General features: G+C 46.2%; 1 protein-coding gene across 1 annotated transcript in view; it reads right to left on the reverse strand.

Annotated features, from left to right (window-relative positions):
* Positions 1-1,692: 1,692 nt before the first annotated feature.
* LCT (lactase) overlaps positions 1,693-19,010 on the reverse strand; it is a 38,724-nt gene continuing 21,406 nt past the window's right edge. Inside the window, exons 10-17 of the mRNA XM_072757409.1 lie at positions 15,608-15,898; positions 13,385-13,583; positions 11,880-12,082; positions 9,655-9,764; positions 7,227-7,361; positions 4,752-4,975; positions 3,552-3,779; positions 1,693-2,913 (exon numbers count right to left, since the gene is read on the reverse strand). Of these exons, the coding sequence (XP_072613510.1) occupies positions 2,693-2,913; positions 3,552-3,779; positions 4,752-4,975; positions 7,227-7,361; positions 9,655-9,764; positions 11,880-12,082; positions 13,385-13,583; positions 15,608-15,898 (1,611 nt within the window). The 3' untranslated portion in view covers positions 1,693-2,692. The remainder of the gene's footprint in view (positions 2,914-3,551; positions 3,780-4,751; positions 4,976-7,226; positions 7,362-9,654; positions 9,765-11,879; positions 12,083-13,384; positions 13,584-15,607; positions 15,899-19,010) is intronic.

Here is a 19,010-nt window from a genome sequence, read left to right on the forward strand (position 1 = left end):
TTAAAAAAACAAAACAAACAACCTTTCAAATGGGTTTTGAAACCTAACAACTTTTAGAAATATACTTGCAGAAACTTGGAATACCTCAAGTCCATTTGCTTGAAAAAATTTAATATAGATTTCAGAGAAATGTACATAAAAGAATAATTCACAATCTTTGAGTAAGAGGATCCCTCAATTTTATATTTTAAAAAGTATACTTAGGTAAAAAATTCAAAACAATATAGAGGGCTGTAAAATGAAAATGAAGTCTCTTTCTTTGCATCTTACTCTAGTTCTGTTCCCCAGAGGTAACTTCTATTAACAGTTTCTTTTTGTAATCTTCAGAAAAATGTTATGCATATATAAGCAAATATGTGATCTTTATTTTTTAAATACGATCATCCTCTTTTTTACTTACACAGTCTTAAAGAACTTTCCCTATCAACACATAGCTACCTCATTCTTATTAATGGCTGTGTAACATTTTATTTGATAAATGTACCTCAACTTATTCATTCTTTGGTAGCATCCATGGGTTATTACAGGAGATTTTTGGCTTGTTTTTGTTTTTCTATTAGAAATACTGCTATACTGAACATCCTTGGGACAGCATTGTCTTAGCTGTGAAAATATACCAATAGGATATGTTTGTATAACTGAGCCATAGAGTGTTTGCGGTTTGTATCATAAATGAAGCTGCCGGAGTGCTGCTCCCACCAACAGTATCTAAGAATGTCCATTTCCCCACATACACTTTTTCATCTTTGTCAGTGGTAGATGAAAAATTGTGTGCATTTTATATGCATTGTATTGATCACAAATGAAAGTTGAGCATTTTTTAATATTACTGATCATTTCCATTTATTTTGAGAACTGACTGTATTTGCTGGTTTTTCATCTTTATTGATTTATAAGAATTTGATGTATATAAAGAAAATTAGCCCTTTGTCTAGAATATGCTATAAATATTTTCTCCCTATTTATCTTTTGATGTTGATGGTAATTTTCTGCCACAGTATTTGTGTGATCACATTTATTGGTGTTTTTCTTTATGGCCTCTGGGTCCTAAGTCTTACTTATAAATACCTTTCTTACTTTGAAAATTAATTTTAAAAAATTCACCCATCTCTCTCCTAGCCTTCTCATGGTTTAATTTTTTTACATTTAAATCTGGGATCTGGCTCCCTTTCCAGTGGCTAACATCCTGAGGAGCTAACCTCTTGATGCATCACCATTTGTGGTCTACTCCCTCTGTCCTAATTTGGCATGCCACCTTTGTTCTATGCTTCATGTGCATATGTAGTTTATGTGTATGTGCTTTTGTTCTGTTGATCTTTTCTGTGCTACCAACCTATTTTTTAATAACTAGCTCCATAATGTTTTAATATTCTTTTGCCCAGATTATTCTTCTTCCCACAAGTTTATTTAATGTGAAACTTTATGCCCCCTCCTCCTCAAATAAGTTACATTGAATTTTGAGATTTAGATGTAATTGACACAATACTGGGTCTTTATGCCAAAGAAATGTCTTTCATATGTTTTAGAACCACCCTTACTCCCATCTAACAAACTTTTCCAGTCCATCGATGGAGAAAAATGTTTCTATACCACAAATTGTCAGGTTGCCCCTTGCCCCCCACCAGTGAAACATTTGATAGGAATTTTCTACAGATAAGAAACTCAGGTAAGGAATGCTCATAGGAAACACAGTTTCAAGCATAATCAGTCATTTATTTAATTTTAAGTAAACTCCACGCCACCTGTGGGGCTTGAATTTAGGATCCCAAGATCAAGAGTTGCATATTCCACCAATCAAGCCATGATTACTCTTAAATTTAGTTGAAAGCCACCCTTTATTTTTAAATTCTCCCAAATATCCATTCTCTCCAATATCCTAGATGTCTTATTATTATTAGCACATTGAGGGGAACTGACAAAGACCACATCATCTTTCTGTGCTCCCAGCACTACTCTGCGTGTGTTTTGTGACTAAAACACACAAAAGGAACAGGTGTGCTTTCTATGCCCTGTCTCCAAAATGTGCTTGCTAGAGACAGTGAGACATGGTCCTTTATCCTCAAGAACTGAGAGTAGGGAAATATACACTTCCACTAGAATATGGACAAACTGTAATAGGGGATATTTATAAGCAAAGTAGTGGAAGGCATGTTTGGGGAAATCAGGGGCAGCTATGTGGAGAGAAAGGTATATCATTTGAGCTGAGACTTGAAGGCATTTTCAGAAAAAGGGGCATCCTAAGGAGAAGAGTATTTGCAAAGACACAGGAAGATGGGATAGGGATTTACACGAGGTTCAGAATTACCACAGATTGAGAGAGGAAGAAGGCAAACAGTGGAGTTGATTTCTTATAAAAAAAAATTGCTATGGTTTTTACTCATATTTCCACCTTTGAAGTCTCTGAACCTTAAAACAGCCCAGTTAAGTGTCTCACAGAACCACCAGATAAGCTCAGTACTTGTATGTTTCCACAAGAGCCAGTGAATTCCTGATACTGGGACAAGATGCAGATATTTCCATTTTAATTAGGGACTTGAGAGCCTTCAAAATTAAAGTGGTCCCTAACAGTGCAGAAGGCCTTTATGAAGTCTGGTATAGGCAGAAGAGGAGATCCAAGGAGTTCTGTGCACAGTACAGGCATACGGGCAAACTACGCTTGTTTGCTGAACTGGAGCAAGTGGCAACTTGCAGGTCAGAATGCAGAAATTGTGCTCAGTTCCTGTTGGCCTGCTTGTGTTTTCCCTTGCTTGGAGTGCTTACAGTATTTGTATGACAGAAATGTCACACAACAGACACCAAGAATTGCAAGAGAAAAGAGTACGTACAAAGCTGTCTGGGCTTCTGTCGCACCTAGTGTTAACCCCAGGAACTGAACTTCCTCCTCTCGCATGGGACTGGCAGTAGCTTCAGCATCTGGGAGAGGAAGACAAAGGGCAGTTTATGCATTCGTACAGAGGTAGGTAGCAGATCAGAGGTAACCTGTATTACGCCCAAGCTAGGTCCTTGGAATAGAGGAGTCACACAGGTATCCAGGGTGAGCGCACTGAGGTGATGACCAGATGCATCCCTTTCACTGAGTTACTGAACCTCTGAATGAAGTAGTTGTATTGTTTAAAAAAAAAAAAAAAACTGTCAATTAAAGTGGGTAACTATCTCTTTTCTATAGTAATTTATGCTTTGTCAATCATTCAAATATTGGGCCCCTTCCATCGTACCAAGCACTAGGTTTGCAGTCATTGTATTAGATCCTCACATCAGCCTGGAAGCATGTGCCTAGTTTCTTGCCTAAGATCACACAGTTAACAGTAGGGCTGGGACAAGACCAGACGAGGGCCTGGTTTCTAGATGTAACATTTATCCTCAGTTCCATTGTTCCAATCCTAAGAATATTTGGAGCAAAGAAAATAAATTTTGGTTGAAGGAAGGAAGGAAGGAAAGAGAAAGAAAATAAATACTGGAAAGGCAGGCAGTAGGGAATAAACTAGAAGAATATAGACTGAAAAGGCCCCTCCAACCCTCTGGCTTTAGTCCCTCCCAGAGCCATGTCTCACCTCCTGGCTGGAGACAAGGGTGTGACCCTGCAGCAGGGTCAGGGAAGCCATTGCACCGGACTATAGAGGCGTAGACCTTGGCTGACGCTTTTGGGATCCGAGGCAGAGAAGGGTCCGTGTAGTTCACGAAATGCAGACCAAACTTCTCTGCAAAGCCTGTGGCCCACTCAAAATTGTCCATCAGAGTCCAAACCGTGTATCCTCGAAGGTCCACTTTATCCTGCACAGCTGCTCAAATGCAGAGGCCACAGCATTAGCTTTCTTTGTTTTATAAGACCCCCATTCTGCTGACCTACAGAAGCCACACCTCCCCACAGCTCTCCCACCTGGCTTGCAGGGGAAGGATCCTCTGTGGATGGATTTAGAGCCATCAGCATTTTTCTAGAAAGGCTCAGCCCTGAATGGGAATCAGGAATATGGGTAGACTACATTAATCCTACTGAGTCATCTGCAGTCCTGTCTCCACATATTGGGATACCAGTTGGGAGAGCCTTAGAGAGTTAATGCTCCTTCATAAAGAAAAGAAGTGGCCTTTAGAAAAGATTTTCACTGGAATAGAACTTTTTTTTTTTTTTTAAGATTTTATTTGACAGCGAGTATGAGCAGGGGGAGAGGTAGGCAGAGGGAAAGGGAGAAGCAGGCTCACAACCGAGCAAGAAGCCCAATGTGGAGCTCAATCCCAGGACCCTGGGATCATGGCCTGAGCCAAATGCAGATGCCTCACCGACTGAGCCACCCAGGTGACCCGGAATAGGACTTTGTTTCTTCCCACTGCTGCAGTGCTCACTCGGTCACTCAGCCTTACTTACAGTCCCTTGTCCTACTCCCATCCCAGGGAGTTCTGTTGAGGGTCTCAAACTTTCGCTTAGGAACAAAAGACGCTACAGACAGCCCCCACAGCCTACTCCTCCTCCCAGCCCCTGCCCTCAGCAGGCTGCTGCTGTTCAGGGACTTTGGACATCAGGGATGATTCCACAGAGCAGATGACTCTGGCAACTGGGTTTGCTTGCTGAGCTTAAACATAGGAAGGAAAAGACTCAGTACAGCCTCAGTGAAAAACTTAAACCCAACGGGAGTGAGAAGCTGCCTCTTTCTTCTGACAGGGTCTCCTGTAATGCGGTACTCCCCTAACCAGGGATGTTAGGTGTTTCCAGTGGTGAAAGGTGCACACGGAGGAAGGAATGGGCCTGTCTGTCCTACCTTTCAGGGCTTCGTTGATGTAACTGCGGAGGTAGTAGATCCTTAGGGTGTCATTGAGGTCTCTTTCTCCCCGTTGGGACACTCCATTCTCTGTTACATAAATTGGGGGGTTGTTGTACTCCTCCTTCAACCAGTTCAGAATCTTCCTGAAGCCAAAAGGTGTTATCTTCAGCCAGAAGGAACCAGAGTCTGGCCAAGAGCGATCTGTGATGGAGGCAACTCCCCTACCGGTTCAAACATGAGAGATTAGTCTCAATTTGAAAATCCTGAGCCCCCTCTGCACAAAACACAAAGCAGGATTTACACTAGGAAAAGCTTTAGGTTTAGTCTAGACTTGACATTCATAACTAACCACAGAAGAGTCAGATTGTCTCATGTTCTCCCTTTTTTATTAGTTCTAGTCCTGCTGCTCAATGCTGGAGTAGCCGGGACAGGCCACCTGAGCGCTCCGCACCTCTACAGAGGCATGGTCTTGGGCACTCATGGACTGAACCCTCTGTAGGCTGTTCACAGACTGCACCGTGGGACAGTAAGTGTGAAGCGCTCTGGGATTCCCTGATCACAGTCTCCAGTGGGATAGGAGTGCTGTGCCAGGAGAGCCGAGGGCTTCTCGGAGCCAGCTACATCTAGTCACCACCACAGGTGTGGCCACAGGCACCATTTCCTACATTTAAGCTCAGCAAGCAAACCCAGATGCCAGGGTCATCTGTGTGGTGACAGAGAGCATAGCATGTAGGCTGTGACCTGCTTCAAGTGCCCAAGACCTTGCGTCTCTCCAGTGATGGACCAGGACAGGGCAACAGGTTGTGCCAAATAAGTACCTGCTGGGGGAAGCACAGAAACTTGGAACATCTCCAGAAGCACTTAAAAAAAAAAAAATTAATTTTGCTTCGTTAACCTACAGTGCAGTATTGGTTTCTGGAGAATTCAGTGATTTTTCACTTACATACAGCACCCAGTGCTTATCACAATGAGTGCCCCCCTTACTACCCATCACCCATCTAGCTCATCCCCCCACCTCCCTCCGTCACACCTCAGTTCTCTATCATTAAGAGACTCCTGTGTTTTATTTCCTTCTCTTTTTTTTTTAAGATTTTATTTATTTATTCATGAGACACACACAGAGAGAGGCAGAGACACAGGCAGAGAGAGAACCAGGCTCCATGCAAGAGCCCATGTGGGACTCGATCCTGGGACTCCAGGATCATGCCCTGGGCCAAAGGTGGTGCTAAGCCGCTGAGCCACCCCGGCTGCCCCCTCTCCTTTCTTTTTCTCCCCTTCGCATATGTTCATCTGTTTTCCTTCTTAAATTCCATATATGAGTGAGATCATATGGTATTTGTCTTTCTCTGCAGAATCCTACATTTCAAATAAGGATCAGTTACTTAGATCTTAATGTCCAAGTCCTTCAGGAAAAAAAAGTCTTATCAGTAACTTATCTTGCTCAGCTGAACTGGACAGAACATTTTGTTAAGTTTAAACACAGGTTACTGGGAGACAGTGCAAGGAACCAGGAGGCAGTGAGAGCCCAGTGGGTTTTTGGACAGGGACCAGCAGGGGAGTGTTCTCCGCCCCCTCAGCAAGTCCGACTTTGGGGGTTGCAGAATGCGGTGGTGGTGTAGGTGTTTGTTTTAAAAGAACCTGGACAGGGGGATTCCTGGGTGGCTCAGCATCTGCCTTCGGTCCAGGGTGTGATCCTGGAGACCCGGGATCGAGTCCTGGATCAGGCTCGCTGCATGGAGCCTGCTTCTCCCTCTGCCTGTGTCTCTGCCTCTCTGTCTCTCATGAATAAATAAAGTCTTAAAAAAAAAAAAAAGAAACAAGATAGAATATATATATATATATATATATATATATATATATATATATATATATATATAATGGGTTTTGATAATATATTTTTATGTAAAAATATATACTACATAAAGTATGTATTATGTAATTTATATAATATATATATTTACATGTTTTATTTATGAAGAGAAAGCGAGGTAGTATACCCCTACACACAGGCATACACCTCTGGGATGACACCCACACAAGGGTTTTCTATTCTTGCTTTCTGATGTTTCCATCATGAGTGTATTTGTGTAATGCAAAAATAGTAGTTTGGCCTTTACCCTGAAAAGGGAATAAAACCCCAACTGTTTACTTTTATTTTGACTGAAATATATCTGATAAGTGAAACAAATGTGACAAAAGAAGAAAACCAAGGGAAGAAAAAGATTTGAAGATGTTTGACAAAAACTCCAAGCATGCCTGTCTCGGTGGGAAGTACCCTGGAAACCCTAGCTGGTGTGACTAGCAGACTCTCAAAGGTTTGCTTAGGTGATTAGGTATCTCGGGAGGGGACTTCTCTTCAGACCTCAGGATGTACGGCATCGGGAGGCAGCTTTCTGAGGCTGTGCAGTAAGAGCTGGGCAAAGGGGCGGTCTTCTCCAGGGATTATTCCAGGTGCCCTGTTGGCCAGCTTACCTGTCTGCATCAAAGGAGGAGATCCATGAGGCATAGTCAAGGTTGTAGGCCAGGATGGTGGTGTAGTGATTGAATCCAAAAAAGTCATAAGTGCCATTGATCCTCCTCTTCTCACTCTCCGTGAACTCCGGGAGCCTGGATGGAAGGAGCCATTTAGAGTGCGGGGCTTGAGCATCATGCTTTGGGGCAGAGGTGGGGGAGCATTCTAACCCACAGGCCTGGTGGTGACGAGGGGGGCAGCTGTCCAGAAGCAACGAGAGTCCCCCTAGCTATTGCTGAGAGCACCCGAGGCTCCTCCCACCAGACCATAAGCCTCACTTCCCTGTGTTGAGGCAGGGTCCTCTCTTCCTGTTGGCCAAGTGGAAATATAAGTGACTGTTTTACAAACCTTACCTTCAGGGCTACACACAGGGACCCCATGTACACACTGTACACAGACACATTTACTTCAAAAATTAACACGCAGCTTCTGATTTTGAAAATAACATCTCGGAGATACATCCCTTGAGATTAACCCTTCATGTTCACAAGGTTATAATATCTTGTAATTTGTATTTCCATAATCTGCCCTTCCTAAGTTACTCTGTTTTTGTTGTGGTTTAGGCATGTCTCTTTTCTCCAAAGCCCATCCTTATTAGTAGGGGAACTACATTTAAAAATTTATTGATTTTAATAAATCAGTTTTACAGGATTTGGATGTTTACGCTCATATGATTTTACTACACTTTTTTTTTTAAATATCTGATGGAGAACTTTCCACACGTAGTCTAAGTGAGGCTTTTTTACGGAATGTGACGGACATGCACTTGGTGCAGCACCTACAGGTTCCACAGCCGAATCTGATTACGTATGTGTCCTGACAGGAACCCGGGGGCTGTTAGTTTAGGTTTGCCCGAGGATGACCCTGCTTAGACACCGAACATTCTCATCTTGACTGAGATTTCTGCATAATTAACCTACGCCCACTGGGGCTTCTGAAATGCTGGGAGCAAACTAAAGCCCAAACCCCTCACGCCCTCACTGTCCTGCCCAGGAGCCAGCAGTAGCTCTTTATGGCCTGTGACATCAAGGCTGAGCCCCTGTGGCCTTGCCCACCCACCATCACAGGGCCAGCCCCCCAGCTCTTAGTGGCAGGTACCCCACTCATTCCTACCAGGCCAGTGCGCACCCCCTTCCCCTCGGATGGAGCACCCACTGCTCTCCCGCGCTCCCTTCACTGTCCCGGCCCGGCCCAGCTTAACCGCTGTCCCACCTTGTCCGTGAGGTCTCCTGTCTCTACTCCGCCCGCTCTGACCTCATCTCCTGAGTTTCTCTGCATAAAGAAATCAGAGAAGAGACCCCCAGAGCGGTAAAGTTCCTCTCTTCCCCGCTGGCGTGCCGGCGGCTTGCGGAGCCAGATTTGGAAGCCCCTCCTTACGTGGACGGTACAGGGCCTGGCCCTGACCCGGGCACGCAGCAGGTGCTCAGGCGAGTTGTCGGTGGACTAGCGTGCGGACTTGCCTGCTGGAGACCAGAGTCGGCAGTCAGACCTTACGGCACGGCCTGCGCAGCCGGGGCAGAGGTGCACTGTAGGGTGGGGGACTGGGTTACTGAGCCTGCGCCCCTGGGCTCCGTGGGGGGAAGCCTCACGGGCGAGGTCAGGAATCCATGCCTTTAGAATTCCTTTTATCTTCCCTGTTCGTGGTGGCATGAGTTCCTTTGGAGCTTCAGGGTTTATTCCCGTAAGGCCAGGTGGCTCTGTCTCCTAGACACGCCTCTAATCCCAGCTGGAGGACTCTTGAACCCAGTATGGGCCCTGGAGTCAAGTCCAGGTTTCAGATCCCAACTCAGTCACTTCAACAGCTGGGTAATCTTGCCGTATTCTTTGTGCCTCAGTTTATTCCTCTTTAAATAGGACTAAGAGTGCCCACAGAAGGTGGATAAACGTTAAGTGTCCATGTTGCTGTTACTCCCTTGACAGGAAGAGGAGTGGGCCACAAGTAGGACTGTTTGGGTGCAACCATCACCCCCTTGCTGGCCAAATGACAAAAAGGCACATGCCTGGCAGTGACCCACTGCTACCCACATTCACTCCTAGGGTGATAGTGACAGAGTAAATAAGATGATTTGAGGAACTTGTCCTTGTGTGAGGTACTGGGTTGCTAAGAAGTCAGTGCCCTTGAGACAGATTTCCTGGCTGTTCTACAGAGTAATAAAGTCCCACCTACCTCTTTCGAACACCTAGCAAGGCCCTGTCCTCAGCTCAGAGCTTCACACGCACAGTCGTTCAGTGTCCCCAGCAAGCAGGGCAGCTGAGAGAGAGCAGGCCTAAAGCAGGCCTCTCTAACCCCAACGGCCACACTCTCCCCACAGCGTCCACCAGGAGCCTCCACAGACCAAACCTCCCCCTGACCTTTCCCTGGCTGAGCATGTGGGCGCCAGGACCTACCGAGACTTGGTGAGGCCGGCAGCCAGGCTCCTGTCACGGATCCGTGTCTTCATCACCTCGTTGTAATCGCCGTTCTTGAAAATAGGATGTGCAAACCAGCCTCCCATAAACTGCAGGTGGGGTTGAGGAGGACAGCCGTGGCATCAGCTAGGGGGCATTCCAGGAGGCCACAGCTTCCCGCCCAAAAGTCCCTGACCTCAGAACCACCCGCTCCTCCCACCCCCACCCCCACCCCCACCCCCCTTAAACTCGCCATCTCCTCACGGCTTAAATGCCCACAGGCCCCATCTGCTGTGGCTGGGAAGGGCAGGGCCGCATCCTCAACCCCTGCAGATCAAAGGGAGGCGCTGAGGGCTGCCTCGGACTCCAGAGGTGCTGCCTGGCTGCCCTTGCTGGGGGCCCACGAGAAACTGGGAGAGGCCAGAAGCCTCTAGGCTGTGGGTTTCCTCTTACCACAAAGCAGATCCTTCCCCATCATCCTAGGGATCAATCAGAACTTTCTGGGGAGGGCTGAGTTGGAAGGCTTTCCTGGCTGCTCAAGGCAAAGGGTGGGCTTCATGGGCTCTGGATTCACAGTCAATCCAACTTTTGGGGAACTTTTCAAGCTATGTTCTTGAATGGGGTCTAGGCCATTCTTACCTTTAGGGAGGACATGTGGCGCCCAGGTGCTATGATGCTGGGGTCCTGAGGCTTTTTCGGTCTCTCCCCATCCCCCCTCCCCTGCTGGCTGATGCCTGAAATGTGGGCTGAGGGTAGCCTCTCAGGGGGCTTTGGAAAACACACACCCTGGCAAAAGAGGCTTTGCACACTTGAGGTAGCAGAGTGCTCCTTCCTGTGGTAGCTGGTTTTAGGGTATGTGTGTCTCATGACTCTGGGCCGCAGTTTCACAGTTCAACAACTGGCTCATTCTAATGAGATTAGGGCCTAACATTTCCTGAGGTTTGGGGTTTTGATTTCAGGAAAATTATTGCTCTAATTTACCAGTTCTGTGAGTCTAAAATGAGAGATGCATTATTTTTGTTCTAAGACTTCTTCCCCAGTTGACTGACAAATGGGAAAATTAAGCTCTTATTTGCTTTCATTAATTTGATCATTGTTACCAAGTTCTGTGAAGTCTGGCAAACTAAGACCCGTGTTGTCCCCTCAGAATGCCGTTGTCATCAAGCTCCTCCACAGAGACTTTTAAAAGTGGGGGCCAGTGAAGAGAGAGAGGCCCTCGGCTTTCTTTTCTAAAGATGCTGAAGCACCAGAGAGGGTGCTTTCTAACCCTGTCAGAGACGCTAGCAAGAGCCAGGGAAATGCTGAACCCTGACAACGGCCATGCTTTTCTCTCCTCATGTCAGGGCCTCACACTGAAGAAAGGATCGGCCATTTTTTTGGCATCTGGTGTCTAGTGACTCTACTTTTTTCCTTTTATTAAAGATTTATTTATTTTAGAGAGAATGTGAGCATCAATGGGGGGAAAGGACAGAGGGAAAAGGAGAATCTTAAGCAAACTCCGTGCTGAGCATGGAGCCCCATGCAGAGCTTGATCTGACGACCCTGAGGTCATGACCTGAGCCGAAATCAAGAGCTGGACTCTTTTTTTTTTTTTTTTAATTTTTTTTTTTTTTTTTTTTTTTTTAAGAGCTGGACTCTTAAGCAACTGGGCCACCCAGGCACCCTGTGACTCTTACTTTCAAGGAGCAAAATTCCATGACCAAAGATGCATGTAAAGATGTTAAACTCACAGAATTGGAAAATTATAAGCACTAATGAGTTTCACAGAATCTAAAGGCCCCCCAACTCAAGGAATTCTTAGGGAGAATAAATAAAATTAGATGGTGACACCTACAGGTGGGTGAAGTGGGGCACTGCAGCCCAGCTCTATCAGCTACTATAGTCAAATTGGAGACTGAAGAGATGGAATTCCTGTTTGTTAGCTCCAAGCCAGCATTTTATGCAGCAAGGGCTATACATAAAATGATTTTTAAGATTTAAAAGAAAACTCATCCCCAAAGAACTTGGATCACAGCATACCTGTGATATAGATAGGTCGTCTCTGCTTCATAGATGAGAAAACTAATGTATAAAAATGTTTAGGTGATCTTTCACAAAATCAGGTAAGAGCAAAACAGGGTCTTGAACCTAAATCTTTGTTTTGCAATCTAATTCCATTTCCATTAGCTCATGACAGGAAGGAGAAACAGGCAAGCGTATTAACAAAGCCCAGGGGAGAAACAGACCTGAACGTATCTCCTGGCTGCTTCCACATCCTGCTGGTTAGAGGGGTCTCTAGGCTCAGCCCAGTCACTGCTGATGGTGATGGAAATCACGCCACCTTGACTGGCACGGTACACGTCGTTGTACAGGTGCCAGGCCTCAGCGTGAGCCTTTATTAGGTTGTGGCCAACAACGTAGGGGGCAGTGCCAGGCCTAAAGGAGATTCCTGGAAATGCACACATGGATGTCAACAAAGAATGAACATGGCCAAGAAAATCACTCTCTCCCCACAGACGGCTTCTACGTTTGAGAGAAGGAGTGTAGATTTTGGTTAGGAGGAAGGGAATTGAAATCCTTCACTTGTTTCTAGCTGGCTAACTTAGGGTAATTCAGTCTTTCAGTTTCCTCCTTGCAAAGTGAGCAATAAGAAAGTTGTTGTGAGAAGGCAAGGAGACTGTGTATGTGAAGCACCTAGCAGCACTGTGTCTGGTGAGAAGATACTCAGTAAATGTCGGTTTCTGTAACCTTCTCAAAGAATGGCTCCTACATCTCAGGCCAGTTTCCCAGCAGAGTACGTGCCTTGGGAGTTTGACATCCTGGCGCTCTCTGGGGGACCTACAGTGGAAGTAAGGGTTGGAGAATGCAGCTGGTAGAAGCAGCTGACACAGACTCCTTGAGAGCAAACATCGTGAGATAGGTGGGCTCTCACGTACTGAAGGAAGTTGAAGGAATGGTAAACCAAAGCACCAGCCGAGGACCAATGGGAGATAAATGTAACAATTTGTGGCTCTTTCCAGCATTTACATGGGATCCCAAGGAATCATGTGAACGCAGATTCACTCTTCTGCTCAGAACTAGAGAAAAGGTGAATTGGATGGTTCTAAAGGGACAGGTCCACAATCCCTGATTCAAAACCCTTAGGAAAAAAAAAAAAACCCTTAGGGTCCATGTGGTCTGGAAGTACAAGAGTTTTGTGTGTTAGAAAAGTACTAAGTTGCACGTAACATATTTACACATCACAGCACCCAGGACAGCTCTCTGTAATCAAGGACCGGAACGTGCCTGCAGCAGAAACGTCCACACTAAGTGAGATAATGCCCATAAGCAGCCTCGTATCGGTTCAAGTCAGGATGAGCTCAGGTCAGCCAAGTCAATTCTTGGAAACTTTTGGATTTTGAAGTTGCAGAAAACACACTGTGGACCTATACAGTCTGATGGCTCATCCTTTCCTACCTCGGTTAGTCCCAGTCTCCGATCTCAGGGAGCTTCCCATCTGAGGCGGGCCAAAAAAGCACAAAGAAATGAAGCCATTTGGACATACCAAGATGTGAAATCCACGTTTAGGAAAAAGCGGTGTCAGAAGGGGCGCGCTGCTGCCTATCAGGCAGCCTTGAATAAGCGGCAGGGATTCCGAGGCACTGCCATGGAGCTTTCCTGGCCTCTTCCAGTGCCACCTGGATTTCAAGTCTTGGTGGGGCTGAGGATGCCATGCTCCAAAGAGCTGACAAGTGGAGCCTGGGCCCCTTACCTGGAGCTGCTGTCCCGTAGCCATAGCCCTGGGTTGCGATGACAAAGGGCTCATTCAGAGTGATCCAGAACTTCACCTTGTCCCCCAGCCTCTGGAAGAGCACGTCTGCATACTCTTTAAAGCGCTGCACAATGGTCTCATTCTCCCAGCCCCCAACATCCTGGAGTGCCTGGGGCAGGTCCCAGTGGTAAATGGTCACCTGTGGAAAAAGCAAGACCCGCAGTTCCATCAGTCCCCTTTCACGGGAACTCATGGGTGCTGTAAGCACCAGCACAGATGCTACCAAAGCAGAGAATGAAAAGGCAAAACAGCTCACAGGTTTGGGGGCGGGGGGGGGGGGGGGGGGGGGGGAGTGGCGGGGACAGCAGTGCTGACGTGTGGGAGTCACATCTGGGTCTGAAAAGCCTGGTTTGAGTCCCGGCTCTGCCACCTACGAGCCGTGTGACCCTGGCTCAGGCACTAATATCTGCACGCACGTCATGGAATTCTTGTGGGGCCTGCGTCACGTAGCAGAGCCCTTGACAAGTGGCCGACCCCAGGCAGCTCTTCAGTGTTGCCTCGGTGGTCGTCAGGAATTAGAAACACCAGCGCTCCAGAACCCGCCTGGGTAGACTGCTGAGCGCTGAGGCTCTGAGGCTCGAGGAGGAGAGTGGAGGTGTTTTGCTTATAAAGGGGGGACACCCCAGAAACGTCATCCAATATATCTAGAGGTTCTTCCTGTGGAGCCGGGAATACCTTGCTGGAGGCAGCTCCCTGGCCATATCCACGTCGCCCTTCCTGCCTCCTGGCCTTCCCCTTGATGCCCATGTGGGCTAAGCTCCACTGGGCCACTAACCATCTTCAGCCCAGACACGGTCTCCCTTTAATGGCAGACCCTTCCCCGGCCCACGTATCCATCCAGACTCTCCTCTCTATTCTTTTTTTTTTTCTTTTTTTAAAAGATTTTATTTATTCATGAGAGACAGAGAGAGAGAGAGACAGGCAGAGGGAGAAGCAGGCTCCATGCAGAGAGCCCGATGCAGGACTCGATCCCAGGTCTCCAGGATCAGGCCCTGGGCCCAAGGCAGGCGCTAAACCGCCGAGCCACCCAGGGATTCCCTCTCCTCTCTATTCAAGACCCACACCTCCCTGAAGCTTTCCGTGCCCAACGCTTTCCCTTTCCAAGCGTCTCAATGCCCTCAAAGACTGTTCCACTGTTGGCCCTGAGCTACGTGCTCTCTGATGTTCTGAACTGTGTGTGATGAAGTTCATTGTCCGCTGAGACCGTGGGGTCCTGCAGGCAGCCACCTGGCCATGTTCTCTCTCCGCATTCAGGGTAAGAAGTGCTGCATGGCTGGTTCGCTCCTGCAATGTTATCAGTATGAGGGAAGAAGTCCAGAGAGCACTTTATTTAGGGGGGAAAATAGTAACATGGAGATGACATTCTGGCTGCACTATGTAATCGCAGTCAGCGGAACAGAGGAAACGCCGAGCTTCACAGAACCGTGCCCTCCAGTGCTTTACCACATATGGCCCAGGTAAAGAGGAAAAGTGTTCTTAGGCTCCCAAGTAAAATTTTAAAATTTTGGTGAGAGCAAAGTAAGCTCACAAGTGAGCATAATAACTAGCTGAAACACACACACCCTTTAGCTGCAGTAATTCTGCTCCTAGGACTACAGGCTATTTAACCCATGTGAAATTACAAATGTCTGTGATTACTCATTGCACTCGTGGTTAAAATGGCAAAAGACTGGAAACATCACAGGGAAGAGTTGATAAACAGGAAAGATAGTAGGGTACAAGTAGAATTCCATATGACTTTAAAAGAAAAAAGAATCAATGAGGAGATATGGAAATCTATGTCAGCAATACTGTTAAATAAAAGCAAATAGGCTTTTAAAACTGCATGTATGTCACCATTATGAAAAAAGAGGAGGAAGGGAACAAACATGCACACATGTAGACATTTCCTGGCTAATCTATGCAAAAGAAGGACATGGGAACCTAGCAAACTTGGCTGCCTTGAGGCAGGGGAACTGGCTGGCTGGGGGTCAGAGATGGAAGGAAAATCATCACTGTGGACTCTCACACTTTTTAAATTCTGCACCATGTGAATTTACTGGCAGCTCAAAAATTGAATCTGAAAACAGCATTTTGTTTTTGTAACATGGAGCTCCCTGGCCCAGCAGGCCCCACCCCCCACCATTTGGACTTGACCAAGGCCTGACTGGGGCCCGACTTCACCTGGGGCTTGATATTGGCGGCCAGCAGAGCGTCGATGAGCCGCACATAGTAGTTGAGGCCTGCTTCATTGACATACTTGTTGGTTCCATCTGGGAGGACACGAGACCAGGAGACAGAGAAGCGGTAGTGGGACACAGCCAGGTTCTGCAGGGCGACCACGTCCTCAGCAATCTTGTGATAACTGTCACAGGCCACATCTCCATTGTCATCATTCCCAATCTTCAGTGGTGTGTGAGAAAACGTGTCCCAAATACTGAGTCCTTTGCCATCTGCTCTCCATGCACCTTCAACCTCAAGGGGACAAGACATGGTCTAGGTTATGCTGTCAAGCCCTCCCAAGTTCCTTTGTCATTGAGGGAGTCGTGAATCAGGATGCAGGTCAGCGCCACCTCTGGGAAACTTCTCTGGCCACCCTCTGATTTCCGAACTCCTACAGCTTTCTGTACACACTTTCTGTCCATCCTGGCACTGTCTCTCTGCATCACACTGTTATGAAAGTGCCGACTGACTTCCCAGGGTATTGTGTCTTCCATCTTGGTGTCCCAGCACTTAACACAGCAATGTCTGGTGTATGGCAGGTGCTCACTGAAAGTCTGAATGAACAATTGCACATGCCTCCACCCCCAATCATGGTCAAACAAATACCAGCGATGTCAGGAGTGGAAGCAGAATTTCTAATCAGGACCTTTATCACCGTTTCTATGCCTCCTTTACTCTTCCCGCCTACCTTATACAGAAAGTGACCATAAGCCACTGGGCAAATGCTTACTTACAGACTTAGGTAATGCGATACATACAAGTTCTAGTATTTAATTTTTCTATTTTTTATTTATTTTGGAAACAGCAAGTGTGTACAAGCAGGGGTGGGGGGGTGGGGACCGAGGGAAAGGGAAAGAGAGAATCCCAAGCAGACTCCCACCAAGCAAGGCACCTGACTCAGGGCTCCATCCCACAACCTTGAGATCATGACCTGAGCCAAAAATCAAGAGTCAATGTTTAACTGACTGGGCCACCCAGGTGCCCCTATTTTACTTTAAAGCACTACACACATATGCTGTGATATTATGTAACTGGATGCAGCTAAGGTAGTGTTGGCATCCCAAGAACACACGCCCAGGCTTGGCCTGCACAGCCTCCATGCAAGTGGCAGGTCCCGGGCCAGCAGGCATGCACCAGTGCATGAGATAGCTTTGGTGGCAACGAGATTAGTTAATGCAGGGGGATGGAGAAAATAAGTGACAATGATGAGGTTATTAGGAACTAGATTTTCTGCCATTAGAGAAAGGAGCTACAAATACGGGTAACGGGAAGGCTAGCATGAAGCCTGTGGAGTTGGATTGGAATTGGACATTGGTATGAAGTCATTGTTTTTCAATCTACATAGAGCTGGGGTGGACGTAGAAATACATATAAGTGCACATGTGTGTGTTTGTGCACGTGTACACACATGTATTTCCTGGCTCTGTCTACTGTGAGGGCTGAGGAATGCTGACACCCCAGCAGCAGTGAGCACACCTAGCAGTTAGACTTCGGTTTCTAAATGCTCCTGTCCAGGAGAAGAAGCCAGGGCTCATTAGAGAAAGGGATGGTTACAGGGCTCAGGCAGTAAAGGTCCAAGATGATCCTGGAACATTCTGTACCAGAATGAACTAAGGAAGTAACCAAAGAATGGTGGGCCATGTGAAAAGGACACAGGATCTGGCTAAAAGGCACTCTCCATGGTAAAATGTGGAAAAATGTGAACATCTGAATACCTAATAATAGCAGAAGTATAACTCATTGAATAAAATAGGACTCCATGAGGCCATACTGATGCATATTTATATAGTATGAATAAATAGAAAAGTCAGAGCTTGACCTTTCTGTTGAATGCCACTTAACACAAGAGGAATAATGAAATGAGAAAATTGCCATTCGTCAGCGATCACAGTAATAACCAATTCAGGCAAAAATTATCAACAGTTGCTAGAACTAGTGGGTAAAATTTGATGAGGAATAGGTTATAGAGTCTCCAAGTAGTTTGCCACAAAATATTTATTATAACTACAAAAAACTTAAAATCTTATGATAGAGAAACCTGGCAAATACTTTCTCATTCAAGGAATGAAATCTGTTTCATATACATACAATGTGTGTGTGTGTGTAAGTGTGTGTATACACACGTATATAAATATATACTATATATGTATAAACACATGGAAAATAAGGCAAATGGTAAAATTTTAACAGTTGACAAATATGAGGAAAGAGTACATAGGAGTCCTCTACTATTTTTGCAACTTTTCTGTATGTTAAAAGATTTCCAAATAAAAGGTTTTAAAAAGAACACATGATCAGGGGCGCCAAGGTGGCAAAGCTGGTTAAGCATCTCTTGGTTTTGGCTCAGGTCATGATCTCAGGGTTGTGGGATCGACAGCGTGAAGTCTGCTTAGGACGGTCTCTCCTCCTCCCTCTTCTCACCGCGCCCCACCCTCTCCCCGCCCAGTGCTCACTCGGTTTCTCTAAAATAAATAAATAAATCTTAGAAAAAGAGAAAAAGTGAACAATCAGGCAGTGTCTAATCAGGAAGTCCACACTATAAGCACGTCTCATTAACTCTTGCTTCATACGTGACACTTTGCTGATTAGACTAGTTAATATCACAAATGGTGACAATCATGCCTGCTGACTGCCTGATGGATAGAAACGGGTGCTTGCTGATGCCAGTTGACTCCTCAAGATGTGGGCTGGCTCAAAGCTTTTCAAGACACTCCTCTCCTTGCATGGACAGGGCTTAAGACTCCTACAGGGTCTGAAACCTGTGCCGGAGAATACATTCCTAACCCTTCCTGTGTCCAGCCATGAACTTGTGGGGCAGTGGTTCTCACCCAGGGCCTATTTATTTTGTCCCTGAAGAGACATTTAGCAATGACTGGCAACATTTTTAACTGTTACAGCTTGGGGAGGAATCTACTGACCTCTAGTGGGTACAGAGCAGGGATGCTACTAAACACCCCGCAGCGCAGAGGAAAGCCTCGCAAAAAAAATTATCCATGCAAATGTCAATCAGGCCAAAGTGGGGAAAACCCTGTACAGTGGATTCTGTTGGCATGAAGTAAGAGTAAGAGAATGGGGTCTCCAAAATCCTGGCATTTCCTGAAGTGATTCTTTCACGCAAGGTGTTGGCCAGAGCACCTAAGAGGACCAAGACCTGGGGTTTCCTCCAGCCCACAGCACAGGATACGTGAATAGTCTTTGTATCTGTGCATTTATTTTTTTTCTGTGCATTAACAATGTCCAGATTTCACAGAGGAAGACCTACACATGGCCAACAAGCACGTGAGAAAATGCTCCGCATCACTGGCCATCAGGGAAATACAAATAAAAACCACAATGAGATACCACCTCACACCAGTGAGAATGG

Source organism: Vulpes vulpes, chromosome 5 (genome assembly GCF_048418805.1).
Source record: "Vulpes vulpes isolate BD-2025 chromosome 5, VulVul3, whole genome shotgun sequence".
Taxonomy (NCBI): domain Eukaryota; kingdom Metazoa; phylum Chordata; class Mammalia; order Carnivora; family Canidae; genus Vulpes; species Vulpes vulpes.